Source organism: Elephas maximus, chromosome 23, assembly GCF_024166365.1.
Source record: "Elephas maximus indicus isolate mEleMax1 chromosome 23, mEleMax1 primary haplotype, whole genome shotgun sequence".
NCBI lineage: Eukaryota > Metazoa > Chordata > Mammalia > Proboscidea > Elephantidae > Elephas > Elephas maximus.
This window is the reverse complement of record NC_064841.1, coordinates 79,543,189-79,558,585: the sequence shown is the minus strand read 5'-3', so window position 1 is coordinate 79,558,585 and position 15,397 is coordinate 79,543,189. Positions and strand designations below refer to the sequence as shown.

The 15,397-nt window shown below is 42.6% G+C and overlaps 1 protein-coding gene across 1 annotated transcript in view; it reads right to left on the bottom strand.

The window, feature by feature from the left end:
• Positions 1 to 14,667, bottom strand: part of PROZ (protein Z, vitamin K dependent plasma glycoprotein) — a 31,769-nt gene extending 17,102 nt beyond the window's left edge. The window contains exons 1-4 of the mRNA XM_049867341.1: positions 14,325 to 14,667; positions 10,061 to 10,224; positions 2,721 to 2,745; positions 1,434 to 1,547 (exon numbers count right to left, since the gene is read on the bottom strand). Coding sequence (XP_049723298.1) covers positions 1,434 to 1,547; positions 2,721 to 2,745; positions 10,061 to 10,224; positions 14,325 to 14,394 — 373 coding nt within the window. The 5' untranslated portion in view covers positions 14,395 to 14,667. The remainder of the gene's footprint in view (positions 1 to 1,433; positions 1,548 to 2,720; positions 2,746 to 10,060; positions 10,225 to 14,324) is intronic.
• Between the last annotated feature and the right edge of the window lie 730 nt (positions 14,668 to 15,397).

Here is a 15,397-nt window from a genome sequence, read left to right as displayed (position 1 = left end):
AGAATATAACTAGAAAGCTCTAGTATACAAATTTGGAAGAAAAAACCTCTTCTGATTCAATAATCATTTATGTCTTTTCTTAGAACCTATTACGTGCTTTCCAAGGTCAGAGCCTATGCACTCTGACTTGACACTCCGTTCTAGCAAGCTTTAGCATGTTTTCCTAGAAAGCAGAAAAATAGAAGTAGTGAATTTAGAGAGAAAAGCTACTGTAGTGGGAAACGAAAGCTGACCATGGTGAAAACATAAAATATTAGACAAATATATTGCAATAATACACATGCTCATGAGGGTCCATAAGTGTGAAGAAAAGGTTAAATGATACAGCTACTTTTAAGTGAGGAAGTCTTTCATCTTTTTTAGAAAGATTCACTTTTATATGGTCAACCTAAAGTTTGACCATTTAAGTGGATAAGCCTAAATTAAGGAATTATAAATTTGCAAATTCCTTGAGGCCAAGAATCTGATTTGTCATTGAATGTATGCTTACATACCCAGAAAAAAATATTCAATAAATGTTCATTGACTAAATGAATGTTGAATAGTGAGGATCACTCTGTAGAGTTTGATTAATGAAAAATTAACTTATGACAAAAAACTTTTGAAATGTCATTTTCCACAGCCAGGTCATCTTTTAATCTTTTAGGACCTATTTTTTCCATGAAAAATTTTGAAATATGAATAATATCAGGCAGAAAAAGTAACATTTCTACTTTGTTTCTCTTTGATAACAAATATTTGGTACATAGTATAGAGGAAAAGTTTTACAAAATTAGTCAAAACGTAAGCCCATAAATTCAAAAACTACAGTGTGAAAGCTATCTGCACATCATTTTCTGTATCCCGCTAAACACACTCCACAATCCATTGTGGATATCCTTCCATGTCTACAAACACAGAGCCAATTAGAAAGCTAAGGTCCCCTGAGATTGTCACCCACTGTGAGAGGTGTATTAAGGGGTGAGGCCAGCCAGCTGATTAAAGTTCACACTGAAATTCTAAACCTTATGAATTTACTCTCCAGATGCTATACCCTTCCAGCTTATGATAAACGGTATTCTAGGAACTCAGATACCTGGATTATGAATGGATTAGGTGGGGTGGGCTTGGGAAGAAGAGAAAAAGGACCCTAAACCATGAAAAATATTGGGGAGTTAGTACTTAGGGTAAAGGGCAGTTCAAGAACGGCGGCTGTCACATGTGAGTGGCTTTTTCCATGAAGAATCTTGTGAACAAGAGGTTTTCGCCTGGGATGAGGTCAAAGGTGGCTCAAGTGGGTTACACTGGAACCTGCCCTTAACCACCGGGAGACGGTCCTGACCGAGAGGAAAGCCTGGATGGAAAGAGACTTGAGGTCCGTCTGAACCGTGAAGCCTGTGGCTAAAGCAGTTTGCCTTCAGGGTTTTGGGCAGCAGCCCAGCACAGGGCCTCACCGTAGGCGCAGTTCCTGCCCTCATAGCCACGGGAGCAGTTGCAGATGTAGCTGCGAATGCTGTCCTGGCATGACCCGTTGTTCAGGCAGGGCTGGGAGTCGCACTGGGTGCCACCTATAGGAAGAGCAACAGGTGGGAGATGAAAACCTCTTCGTAGGAGATGAGGCAGGGTGAGTGGGTCTCTCAGCCTCTCAGTAATTTTACCTCTGACCGCCCCTTATCTCTGCAGGCCATGCTTTGTGGGTACAGGGCTCTGGAATGCTGAGTTGTCAAGCACACAGAAAGCTGGGGCACAGCTCCCCAGTGTGGCTGGGCGTGTGAAGGTCCCGATGCTGAAAAACCCTCAGTGTCCTCCTTTAGCAGATTCTGTTCCCCACAAGGCCCCTTTCTTAACCTTTTCTCCCTTTCTTCAACCTTACTTTCTTCTTTGCTTAACTAACACCATGATTGCTTGATAATTACTTGAACTATTTTGTTACTAATTTCAAAGCTTTGGTCCACTCCCGCCTCCAGTCACCCCTATGTCTTTTCCTCTTTTTGTCATTACACTCGTGTTATTAGTTTCTGTCCAATTAATTTTGGCTCATGGAGACTCATGTGTACAGAGTAGAACGGCTCCATAGGGTTTTCAAGGCTGTGACCTTTCAGACACAGATCGCTGAGGCTGTCTCCCAGGGAGCCTCTGGGTGGGTTTGAACCACCAGCCTTCTGTCTAGTAGTTGAGCACTAAGTACCAGGTGTCCTCACTGTACTCTACCATCCACCAAAATCTCTTTCCACAGGAATGTCTGAGCATCCCTCAAGCCAAAATACTCTAGAGTAGAGCCACTGCTTTTCAAAATTACAAAAAAAAAAAAAAAATTAACGCCTTCTTCAAAATAAATTTTACCAGAAAACCCAAGAAGCAATGCAGATGAAGGGAATTGCTTTGGTTAAAGGGGTGAGGGCCTTCCCTACTCCTCCCCTACCCAAAGCAGTCCCAGAAGCTCTATGAACTTCTGAGATTCTGGGAGCATATTTTGAAAACTATTGCCTTAGATGACTTGTCGGGATATACTTGAGGCACCCCTAAAAAAAGTGGGAGCTTTCTGATAAACATCCTCATGAAGAAATAATTCCAGGGCACTCGGGGTTATGTCTGTAGTTCCAGGAGCCATTGAGGTTTGAAAAGGTTGAAATCCACTGGCCAAAAACTACCAAGGGTTCTTAGGCTGACTCCCTTACCTCATCTCAAGGTAAACTAATCAGAAATAATACTTAAAAGAGAAATGAAAGAAAATCACTTACCCATATACCATTTCCAAAATCTATTCTGTAAAATTAAAACATAAAAATATTACAAATGGGACATTCATTTTTCTATAGTTGTTCCTCAAGATGGACTTCAAAATAAGAAAATGTTGATCTTATCTCACCTAATAGAAAAATGCTGGTCTAACCAAAGAATGCAAAATTCTTTATATATATTTAATGCATATTTTATATTACTTATTTAAAGAAGAGGAAACCCTGGCTGCATAGTGGTTAAGAGCTATGGCTGCTAACCAAAATGTCGGCAGTTTGAGTCCACCAGCCATTCCTTGGAAACCATATGGGGCAGTTCTACTCTGTCTTATAGGGTCACTATGAGTTAGAATCAACTCAACGGCAAAGGGCTTGGGTTTGGTTTTTGGTTTATTTAAAGAAGGGGAAACAATCTGTGACAGTGAACACAAATAGCGTTACCACAGCCTCATCAGTGTCATCTTTTACTCCTCCAGGGGAATACCAAATCTTCAGGGCAGTTGGCTGAATTTTTCATGTTTTATAGGTGACGTCGCCATAAGTTGGAACCCATGACTCTCCAACAGTTTTTTTTTTTTTTTTTTTCATTTGTTTGTTTTTGGATCCATGCATTTGGGCATAATAAAGGCAACTTGTGTTTGTATTTCTCACTATCAAGCCTGAAAGGAGTGTTTTTTCACTGTGACCATGTGCTGTGAAGGACATCCACGTTCACAGCCTCATAGATCCTCAGAAAAGAAACCAGTCTTACACCTTGTGCTCCCCTTTCTACAAGCTGGAAATCTCCCTGTGGAAAGGTCCATGTAGGGAAGCTAGCAAGTGGGACCCTGATATTCTCTTAGCTAGGAACCCCCGACTCTACACCCCCTTTTCTCTGTTCACTCCCCAGACCATGCTGAGCATGGGAAGGAATGGAGCACCCTTGCAGTCATTTTATCCTGGGCTCCTCCGTGCTGACTCCCTCAGCTCAGACTCCTCCCACACCACAAAGAATCAGGTGTGATAAATCCGAGCTCTTTACTGCTTGTCAGGATGCAGGCGGAGTATTTTAGAAACAAATTCTGGACCGCACGTCTTCCTAACTCCACATAAAGGCTCTAAGCAAACTGGGCACATTCCTGCTTTACCAAATGAGGCTCCCTGGGACTCGTGGCAGAGTGGGGAGCTGGCCAGGCACTCCCCACCCTGTCCCCCAGGCCAGGGCTGAGGAGGGGAGCTTGGGACACTCCCCCACCCTGGGAGGAAAGGAATGACCCCCAGAGGCCACCAGACAGCCTTCTGATCCAGATGTTCAGGGAAACTGCACTTGAAAATTGGAAAAATATACTTTGAAGAAAAAATTTTTATTTATTTTTCCTAAAGAATTTTAAAATGAAAAAGAAAATAAAAGCTATCCATAATTCTATCAACTAGGTACTTTTCAAGATCTATCCTGAAGTACAATACTATTGGTAACAGGATAATATCCACACACCTGCAAGGATGATCATTTAATACAACTATTATTTGAATTTACGCATCAACCACCAATGCCAAAGATGAAGATGTTTACCAACTTCTGCAGTCTGAAATTTATCAAGCATGCAATCAAGAAGCATTGATAACTACTGGTGATTGGAAGGTGAGAGTTGGAAACATAGAAGAAAGATCAGTAGAGGAAAAATATAGCGTTGGTGAAAGAATGTCAGAGATGGAATGATAGCATTCTGCAAGACTAAAAATTTATTCATCAGAAATATCTTTTATCAACAACATAAACAATGACTATACACGTGGACCTCACTGGATGGAACACACAGGAATCAAATCGACTACATCTGTAGAAAGAGATGATGAAGAAGTTCAATATCATCAGTCAGAGCAAGGCCAGGGGTCTACTTCAATACAGACCACTAATAGCTCATACACAAGTTCAAGTTGAAGCTAAGAAAAATTAAAACAAGTCCACGAGAGCCAAAGTACAACCTTGAATATACCTCTTCTGAATTTAGAGACCATCTCAAGAATAGATTTGACACATTGAACACTATTGACCGAAGACCAGAGGATTTGTAGGATGACGTGAAGAACATCATATGTGAAGAAAGCAAAAGGTTATTAAAAAAACAGGAAAGAAAAAAAGGCCAAAATGGATGTCAATAGAGACTCTGAAACTTACTCTTGAACTTTGAGTAGGAAAAACAAAAGTAAGAAATGGTGAAGTAAAAGAGCTGAACATAAGATTTCAAAGGGCAGTTTGAGAAAACAAAATATTATACTGAAATGTGCAAGGACTCAGAGTTAGAATATCAAAAGGAAAGAACATGCTCAGCACTTCTCAAGCTGAAAGAACTGAAGAACCAAAGAGGTCAGCAGTTTGAATCCACTAGCCACTCCTTGGAAACCATATGGGGCAGTTCTACTCTGTCCTATGGGGTCTCTAGGAGATGGAATCAACTTGATGGCAATGGGTTTTTTCGTTTTTGAGTTGTAATATTGAAGGAGCCCTGGTGGCAGAGTGGCTAAGTGCTATGGCTATTAACCAAAAGGTCAGCAGTTTGAATCCAACAATTGATCCTTAGAAACCCTATGGGGCAGTTCTACTCTGTCCAATAGGGTAGGTATGAGTTGGAATTGACTCCACGGCAATGTGCTGAGCAAAATATTGAACGATGCAGGAAACATCAGAAGAAGATAGAAGGAAACATTCTATGTCCTACTTTGGTGAGTAGTATCTGGGATCTTAAAAGCTTACCAGCGTCTACCTAATATACAACTATTGGTTTCTTTCCATCCAGAACAAAGGACAGTGAAGAAAACCGAAGACTCAAGGGAACGATTAGGACCTACGGACCACTGGAACCAGAGCCTCCACCAGCCTGAGACCAGAACTAGATGGTGTCTGGCTACCACAACTGACCACTCTGACCAGGATCACAATAGAAGGTCCTGGTTAGAGTGGGAGAAAAGAATGTAGAACAAAATTCAAACTTATAAAAAAGACCAGATATATTGGCCTGAGAGAGACTAAAGGAACTCCTGAGACTATGGCCTTTAGACTGAAGCCATTCCCAGAGATCACCTTTCAGCTAAATAATAGACAGGCCTATAAATAAACAGAAACACTTGTGAGGAAAGTGCTCCTTACAACAATCATCTACGTGAGACCAAAAGGACAACATCTGCCCAAAAGCAAAGATGAGAAGGCAGAAAGGGACAGGGAAATCGGACAAGTGGAAATGAACTCAGGGTGGTAATGGGGAGAATGCTGACACACTGTGGGGACTGCAACAAATGTCATGGGAAAATTTGTGTATAAACTAATGAAAGGGAGACAAATTTGTTCTGTAAACCTTCACCTAAAGCACAATTAAAAAAAAAAAGGAAGATGGAAGGAATATGTGGAGTCACTGTACTGAAAAGAACTGGTCAATGTTCGATCATTTCAGGAGGCAGCATATGATCAAGAACTGATGGTACTGAAGGAAGAAGCCACTTGTGAAAAAACCAAAAAACAAACAACAACAACAACAACAAAAAACAAGGCTTCAGGAATGAACGGAATACCAATTGAGATGCTTCAACAAACAGATGCAATGCTGGAAGCGCTCACTTGTCTATGCCAAGAAATTTGGAAGACAGCTACCTGGCCAACTGACTGGAAGACATCACATTCATGCCCATTCCAAAGAAAGATGATCGAATAGAAAGTGGAAATTATCAAACGATATCATTAATATCACATGCAAGCAAATTTTGCTGAAGATAATTTAAAAAATGGTTGCAGCAGTACATCAACAGGGAACTCCCAGAAATTCAAGCCGGATTCAGATGAATCTTGGCTGAAAGCAGAGAATACCAGAAAGATGTTTACCTATGTTTTTATTAACTAAACAAAGGCATTTGACTCTCTGGATCATAACAAATCATGGATAACATTTCAAAGAATGGGAATTTCAGAACACTTAATTGTGCTCATGAGGAACCTGTACATTAAACAAGAGGCAGTTGTTTGAACAGAGCAAGGGTTTAAAATCGGAAAAGGTGTGTGCCAGGGTTGCATCCTTTCACCATACTTATTCAATCTGTATGCTGAGCAAATAATTCAAGAAGCTGGACTGTATGAAGAACTCGGCATCGGGATTGCAGGAAGGCTCATTAACAACCTGCATTATGCAGATAACACAAGTGAAGGACTTCCTGATGAAGATCAAAGACTACAGCCTTCAGTATGGATTACACCTCAACATACAGAAAACAAAAATCCTCACAACTGGACCAGTAAGCAACATCGTGATTGTCTTAGTTATCTAGTGCTGCTATAACAGAAACACCACAAGCGAATGGCTTTAACAAAGAGGAATTTATTCTCTCACAGTCTAGTAGGCTAGAAGTTTGAATTCAAGATGCCAGCTCCAGGGGAAGGCTTTCTCTCTCTGTAGGCTCTGGGGAAGGTCTTTATCATCAATCTTCCCTGGAAAAAAAGCTTCTCAGCACAGGGAGCCTGGATCCAAAGGACACGCCATTCTCCTGGCTCTTGTTTCTTGGTGTCGCCATGTCTCTCTGCTCTCTTTACCCTTCTATATCTCAAAAGAGACAAAACCTAATCTTACAGATTGAGTCCTGCATCATTAACATCATAGAAGGAGGATTTACAACACATAGGAAAATCATATCAGATGACAAAATGGTGGACAACCACACAATACTGGGAATAATGGCCTAGCCAAGTTGACAAATATCTTGGGGGGACACAACTCAATCCATGACAATGATAAATGGAGAAAGGATTGAAGTTGTCATGGATTTCATTTTACTTGGATCCACAATCAACGTCCATGGAAGCAGCAGTCAAGAAATCAAATGATGTATTGCCTTGGGCAAATCTGCTGTAAAAGACTTCTTTAAAGTTTTAACAAGCTAAGTTGTCACTTTGATGACTATGGTGTGTCTGACTCAAGCCATGGTATTTTCAATCACCTCATATGCATGTGAAAGCTGGACAATGAAAAAGGAAGATCTAAGAAGAATTGAAGCCTTTGAATTATGGTGTTGTCGAAGAATATTGAAATACTGGACTGCCAGAAGAATGAACAAATCTGTCTTGGAAGACGTACAGCCAGAATACGCCTTAAAAGTAAGGATGGCAAGACTTCATCTCACTTACTTTGAACATGCTATCAGGAGGGACCAGTCCCTGGAGAAGGACATCATACTTGGTAAAGTAGACAGTGAAAAAGAGGAAGACCCTCAATGAGATTGACACAACGGCTGCAACGATGGGCTCAAACATACCTAATACAAACATACCTACTATTGTGAGGATGACACAGGACCGAACAACGTTTCATTGTGTTGTACATAGGGTTGCTTGACTGTACCTAACAATAACAGGTACATCTAATTTTAGTCACCTATTTAGAGAAGGGTGAACAGTCTATGACAATGGACACAATGACCTTTACCTCTGTCTCCTAAATGTCGTCTTTCCTCCCCAAGGGGAATAGCCATTTGTTCCAGTAGAGTGGGAAGTGGTATTGACCTCATTGTCTTTAATTTAAGTAAGTCTCCATCATGAAGAAATCACCCGTAAAACAAAGCGAAACCTTAAGGTTGGTGCAGTCTGTGCACCTCCAGGGCTGCTGGAGGACACTTGCAGACACAATGATGATGTGGAGAAGACTGTAGTGTCAGTAGAACAGGACCTGAGGGACTTGAGGATTTCCTCCTTTTAGAGCAGAATGCTTGTCCTTAGAAACGAGCCCTTCTGGGCCTGTCCCCTCAGGGGGCTCAGCAGAGGACCCTACAGGTGGCACCCACAAAGCTCTTTTAGCTTATCATCACTTCACGCAAAACAGCGGGAAGAGACAGAGTCTGGAAAGACGTACCAGAATCAAAACCAGCTGAGAGCTTGACACCTTTCTCTGATCAACTTTGTCTACCCCAGGCTGGAAAAGCTGCAAGAAAACAACGGGCCACCTGCTCTGAAGAGATACCTGAAATCCAGAGCTGGGCTCACACTGTAAGCTGGAAAAGCTCTTTGAGCCCAGAAGAGATCAAACCTGTTGCCTCTGAGCTGATCCCGACTCGTGGTGACCCCACGTGTTACAGCATAGAACTGCTCCATAGGGCTTTCTTGACTGTAATCTTTAAGAAAACAGATTGCCAGACCTTTCTTCCACAGTACCATTGGGTGGATTCAAACTGTCAACGTTTTTAGGGGCCTTAGAATAAAGAAAAAGCTAACGTTAAATCTCCATCCTGCCCTTGCTGTGTGAATTCTACTCTCCTGACTCCCCAGGGAGCCAGCAGAAATGACCCCAGACACTGGGTTAGCTGTCCTGTGACTGAGTCTTGTTGGTTAATTTTCTAGCAGACCTGGGGCTATGGGCCAGGGGGTGGAACAGAGGCAGACACTGCAAAGCTTCCAAAATAAAATTTCTGGAAACCAAAACCCGTTGCTGTCGAGTCGATTCTGACTATAGGACAGAGTAGAACTGCCTCATTGGGCTTCCAAGAAGCGGCTGGTGGATTTGAACTGCCGACCTTTTAGTTAACAGCTGAGCTCTTTACCACTGTGCCACCAGGGCTCCTGAAAACAAAAAGGGGATAAAATTTAATTTCTAAAATTTCTAAAAATTAATAGCTGCACTCAGCTGACCTCCAGACCAACATATGCAAATGTGCCAAATTTTCACCATGGAAGTCAGAACTGGTTTTATCTTTCTCCTGAGTGGGGTAGGCTTTGGGGCTTTGGCTCATTGCTGAACGTGTTAAGGCAACTATTCATTTGTAGACGAAGAGATAGTGATTAAAAAAACCAAAAAAACCAAAAACAACTGTAAGATTATCCCATTCAAGTTTTCACTCTCTACAAAAATATGCGATGTGTATATAAAAAATTCACTTCAATTCCAATCACTAAACAATGACCAGAATTTTTTTTCAAGTGTTCCACCACCCATCTGTTGTGCTGTTTGCACGTTACTATGATGTTGGAAGCTAATCCACTGATATTTAGAATGCCAGCAGGGTGATTGTCAGGGTAATGACAAGCTGCTTGACGTGTGTAATGTGGAAGTCTAATCAATGTGCTTAATTTCTTAATATGAAGAAACAGTTTAAAAGTACAATACTGAGTTAGTATCCCAGGCCCACCACTTAGTAGCTACGCGATCGAGGGTAAGTTATTTAACTCTAAGTCTCGGTTTCCTTATTTGTAAAATTAGGGTCATGTCAACCACATAGAGTAAGTAGATAGGTTAATTAATTATGCTTAGTCTCTTTGAGATATTATATTCTTTAAGGCAGCAGAAGTTTAAATTTAGAGAAGTGCGTGATTTCACAGGGGTGGGAGTACATACAGTTGTTGTGTCATCTTCAAATACTTCTCTTGCTTCTTCATAAACACAGATTTCTTCATAACATTCTTTTTCCAAATTTCCCTGAAAAAGTTCTTCCAAAAGATAGCTGCCAGCGCGCTTCCATCTTACCAGAACTTCGTTTGCTTTTGAGGCCGAAAGAAATACTGTAGAGCAAGAAAAGGTGTAGATTGTATGGATGTTAACGGACTTACCCAAGTACTAAGGTATCTGCTTTTCAAAAGAACTTGGGATAAGAGCAAGTGCCCTAGCTGCCTTGATTCTATCTTCGGCTCGCTTTTCCTGTCCCCATCAGACTCTAAGCTCCATGGGACAGGGCTGTGTCTTTCGCTCACCACTGTATGTCCAACGCTGCTGACTGACACATGGTGGGTCTGCAATTCATTTTTGTTGGATGAATGAACAACCCTTATGAATTAGGTGGAGTGGAGCAGATACAATAATGTTTTATGAATTAAGAATTTGAGGCTCCAAGAGAGCCTAGTTATCTACTGCAGCCATAACAAAAAATACCACAAGTGGTGGCTTTAAAGAATAGAAATTTATTTCTCACAGTTCAGGAAGATGTTGTTGTTGTGTGCTGTTGAGTTGATCCTGACTCATAGTGACCCCATGTGTTACGGAGTAGAGCTGCCCCATACAGTTTCCTAGGTATAATCTTTACAGGAGCACGCGCCAGGTCTTTTCTCCCACGGAGCTGCTGGTAGGTTTGAACCACTGAACTGTTTTGGTTAATAGCCTAGCACTCAACCTTTGCACTTGTGAGTCGGAATTGACTTGATGGCAATGGATTTTTTTTTTTTTTTAACCATTGCATCAGTAGGGCTCCTTGCCATAGAACTTCCTTAAACCCATTGCTGTTGAGTCAATTCCGACTCATAGCGACCCCATAGGACAGAGTAGAACTGCTCTATAGGGTTTCCAAGGAGTGGCTGGTGGACTAGAACTGCCGACCTTTTGGTTAGCAGGCATAGTTCTTAACAACTGCGCCACCAGAGCTCTGTCATAGACTAAAAAAAAAAAAAAAACTAGAGCCCCTGATTTTTACCTGGGCACATGGCTGGCCAGAATAGAACCTTTATTTACTGGGCTCCCTTGGGGCTAAGTGTGTCCATGGGAATAAGCACTGGCCAATGAGATGCAAACAGAAGGTTGGCAGTTCAAATTCACCCAGCAGCTCCATGGAAGAAAGGTCTGGAGAACTGCTTCCAAAGATTAAACCAAAAGAAACAAAAAAACAAACCCATTGCCATTGAGTCAATTCCAACTCATAGTGACCCTGTAGGACAGAGTAGAGCTGCCCCATAGGGTTTCCAAAGAGCGCATGGTGGATTCAAACTGCCAAACTTTTGGTTAGCAGCTGAACTCTTAACCACTACACCACCAGGTTTCCTCCCCAGAAAACCCTATGGAGCAGTTCTACTCTGTAACACATAGAGTCACCATGAGTTGGAATAGAATAAAGGCGATGCCTTCTGGCAGGTCCTTGGTTTTATCTCCTGTGTCTTGTGCTCTGTGCATTCCCGAAAACAGAAGCTCAAGGCTATCGAGTTCCAGTAGAAACCCTAAGGGTGAAGGGTAGTGTTGATACTCACCTCCTATTTTCTCTTTATTTTTTTGGTTTCTGTTGAAGTCTTACCTTTGTGCCAACCCAGGGATGCATTTGTTGAAAATGATCTAAAAATATTTAATCCATTTTCAGTTTTTACTGGGAGGGCTTTCCCAGCTATACAACCCATAATACTTCTAGAAGTGAAATTCCACAAATTCCTATTGTGTTTTTTTTTTTTTTTAAGCTACTGTTATTTTGTATTTCTGTTACTTAGAGCCAAACTAAGCCCTGGTGGTGGAAATGGTTCAGGGCTCTGATGGTGGTTTGAACCCACCCAGCCACTCTGTGGGAGAAGGACCTGGTGATCTGCTTCTGTGAAGGTTGCAGCCTAGAGAACTCTGTGGGGCAGTTCTTCTCTGTCACATGGGGTCACTATGAGTCAGAATCGACTTGACAGCAAACAACAACAGCAGCAATCCTAGTTGGTACAAGATGTCAAGGGTTTGGAATTTTTTTCTAAAGGTTCTAACCAGAAAAGTGATATGACCAGCTTCATTTTAAAAAATCATTCCATTTACTGTGTAGACATTGGATTATCTGGAGATAAAGAGTGGATGCAGATAGACCAATTAGGAGACTGACTACCCAGCATCGCCCTGTCAAATAAAAATGTACAGTGAGCCCCATATATAGTGTTCAATTTTCTAGCAGTCGCATTCAAAAACATTTAAAAAAAAAAAAGGCAAAATTAATTTCCACAATATACTTATTAACCCAATAGGTCCAAAATATTATAATTTCAACATGTAATAAATATTAAAAAATATTAATGAACATCACATTCTTACTTTTGTACTAAGTCTTTGAAATCTGGTGTGTATTTTTTTAAACTTATAGATATCTCAATTTGGGCTGGCCACATTTCAAGTGCTCAGTAGCCGCATGTGGCCTGTGGCTACCACACTGGACGTTCAGGAGACAGGTGGTGGCGAGCGGAACTCAGGTGGCAGCAGCAGAGATGGAAGGGAAAAAGTGAACCAATCTCTTTCCCACCCTCCATGATCGACTGGATGGAAGATGGAAAAGGGAGGTGATTGATTGGATGGAGGGTGGGACAGGGAGGTGATTGATTGGATGGAGGGTGGGACAGGGAGGTGATTGATTGGATGGGTACAGATTCCCAGGCATCTGGGTTGGCAACCGGTGGGCAGTGCTGCCATTTAGGAAGCTGGGTAAAGTAGAAGAGGAGAGGCCTTGGGCTGAGTCTGGGGTCAGAATGAGAAGGAATGCTGCATCACAGAGGAAGGTAACTGGGAGCCAAAATGGTTTTCAAGGCCTAGACACCAAAAGCCCTCAGTTTCTATACTGCCTCCATTTACAATATTTAATTTTGTAATAGAATATGAAAAACCAAAAACCAGTGCCATCAAGTCGATTCCGACTCATACAGGACAGAGTCAAAATTTAAAAACTCCAACAGGGGTCATAATTTCCTCGTAAAGGAAGGTCAGACCACTTGACTCACTGAAGCAGCCATTAAACCATTTTCACACTGTAGAGCAATTGCGCACTTCCACTTCCTCTGATTTTCAGAGTTGGTCATACAAATCACAAAAGCTTTTCAGATTCTTTCCTTCCATTTTCTTTGTCTTTCATGACGTCTCTTGTTGTCTAGTAAGTGTTCATATGTTAAAGCAGAGTGAGCAAGAACCTTCTCACCATGGCCTCCCTCTTAGCAAAGAGATTAGTAACTCTAAATGCTCAATGGGTCAGCCTTGTCAGAGCTGGGAGATGGCCAAGCCACAGGAATCTCCGTCCTATCCTTAATGGGGCCGATGATGGAACCCTAGGCAGTCTGATGGGCAGCTTTAGCGGACGACTGTGGAGCCATGGCTGCGAGGAGGGTAGCTGGCAGGCAGCACCTTCAGGTTCCCCAGTCAGTCACTCTGAGGCCATCCCTCCCAGACTGCTCTCAGCCAATCCTGGGCCTGGCAGGGGTGTGGGAGCCAGGGTGCTTCTGCCTGAGGCAGGACACAGGTAACAGGTGGTCTCTGCGGAGGACTCCTGATCGTCTGTCTGCAAATGTCCTCAGAGCTGCACTGCAGTCTGGGCTCTTCCTACCAGCCCTCCTTTCCTCCTTCCTGGGTCTCAGACTTGCACTGTCCTCTGGGGGCTCTCTGCCTCATCTTACTCCCATTCCCCCTTTCTTTCACAAACTTTCCCCTATAAATCTCCACATGCCCAATTCCCTCTTGGCATCTGCTTTTTTTTTTTTTTCAAACTGACATAATCATCCTCAACATATTTGCCACCAAGTGAGCGCTCTTTCGGAAAGGTGAATTAAGGCCTGATGGTTGGTCACTCAGGTGCTCCTTTGGCTCCTAAGACAGAATCACCTCCCAAATCTACTGGCAGATGGTTTCAAAGGGACCAAAAAACAAAACAAACAAAATAGCGACCCAGTTGCCACCACGTCAGTCCTGACTCATGGCCTCCCTATGTGTGTCAGGGTAGGACTCTGCTCCATAGGATTTTCAATGGCTGACTTATTAGAAATAGATTGCCAGGCCCTTATTCCAGGGCCACTTTGGGTGGACTTGAACCTCCAACTTTTTGGTTTGCAGCTGAGCATGTTAACCGTGTGCACCACCCAGGAACTCCACTCAAAAGGGCAGAAATAAGCCAGACACTTACCTGCCTGCTCGGTCTGATGAAGTAAGAGGACAAGGAAAAGACCCCTGAGCACCAGCAAGCAGCCTGCCATTCTAATTCAGCAAGCCAGTCCCCTGCAGCCAAGCAGCGCAGCGCAGCGCAGCAGGACTCTCCGGGGGAGGTCTGCAAACACCGCCAGTCAAAGTTCAAAGCTCAGCCGAGCAGCTCCCACACCTAGAGGGGAGCTGTTTTCACAGTCCGTTAGCAGTCTCTTCATAACACAAGAAAGAATGACTGCTTAAAACACAGAGCTAACCCTAAAATGTCAGTGGGAACAAATTAGTAGACTGAAGCAAAAATGCACTCAGAGAAAAATAAAACAAAACTGCCTTTTGTGGGGAGGAGAAAATTTTAACATCAATAGTCTTATTGGATAAATTCAATGTTCTAAATATATGCTTTGGAAACCCTGGTGGCGTAGTGGTTAAGCAGTGGGCTGGTCTTGTATTCTCCTGCTTAAGGCAAAAGAAGGGAAGAAAAGGCAGAGAAATGAAAGTCAAGGCAAAGAGGGCCTGGTAAGATATTTGGGGCAGGAAGAGAGGTATGCAGAATACTTGAGAGTAAAGACAAAATGATCAAAGGCGATCCATTCCAAGGTAATTACAGAGAAATGAGGTTATAGAATCAGGTAGAAGGAGAAGATTCATTCAGGCATACGGTCATTCGTTTAACAAAGCTTAAGTGAGCTTCTGCTGTGTGCTGGCGTTGTTCTGGGCATAGGGATACAGCCGAGAACCAGACAGATACAGTCACATAAAACAGGGTGGGCAGAAGCTGGGGATTCACAGGAAGGAAGGATGGAAGGAGAAAGGAAGCGAGAAGGGAAGGAAGGAGGCAGAGAGGAAGGAGGAAGGGAGGAAAGGAGAAAGAAAGGAAATTGTGTTATAAAGAAAATTAGAATGGATAAGGGGATATGGAGGAATGGGCTGCTGTTTCAGATGGTCACAGAAGCTTCCCTATTGGAGCAGAAACCTGAATATGAAGAGAGAGCAACATTTCTCTGAGGGAGGAGCACCCAGACAGAGGCCTAGTAAGTGCAGAGGTTCTGAGGGGGA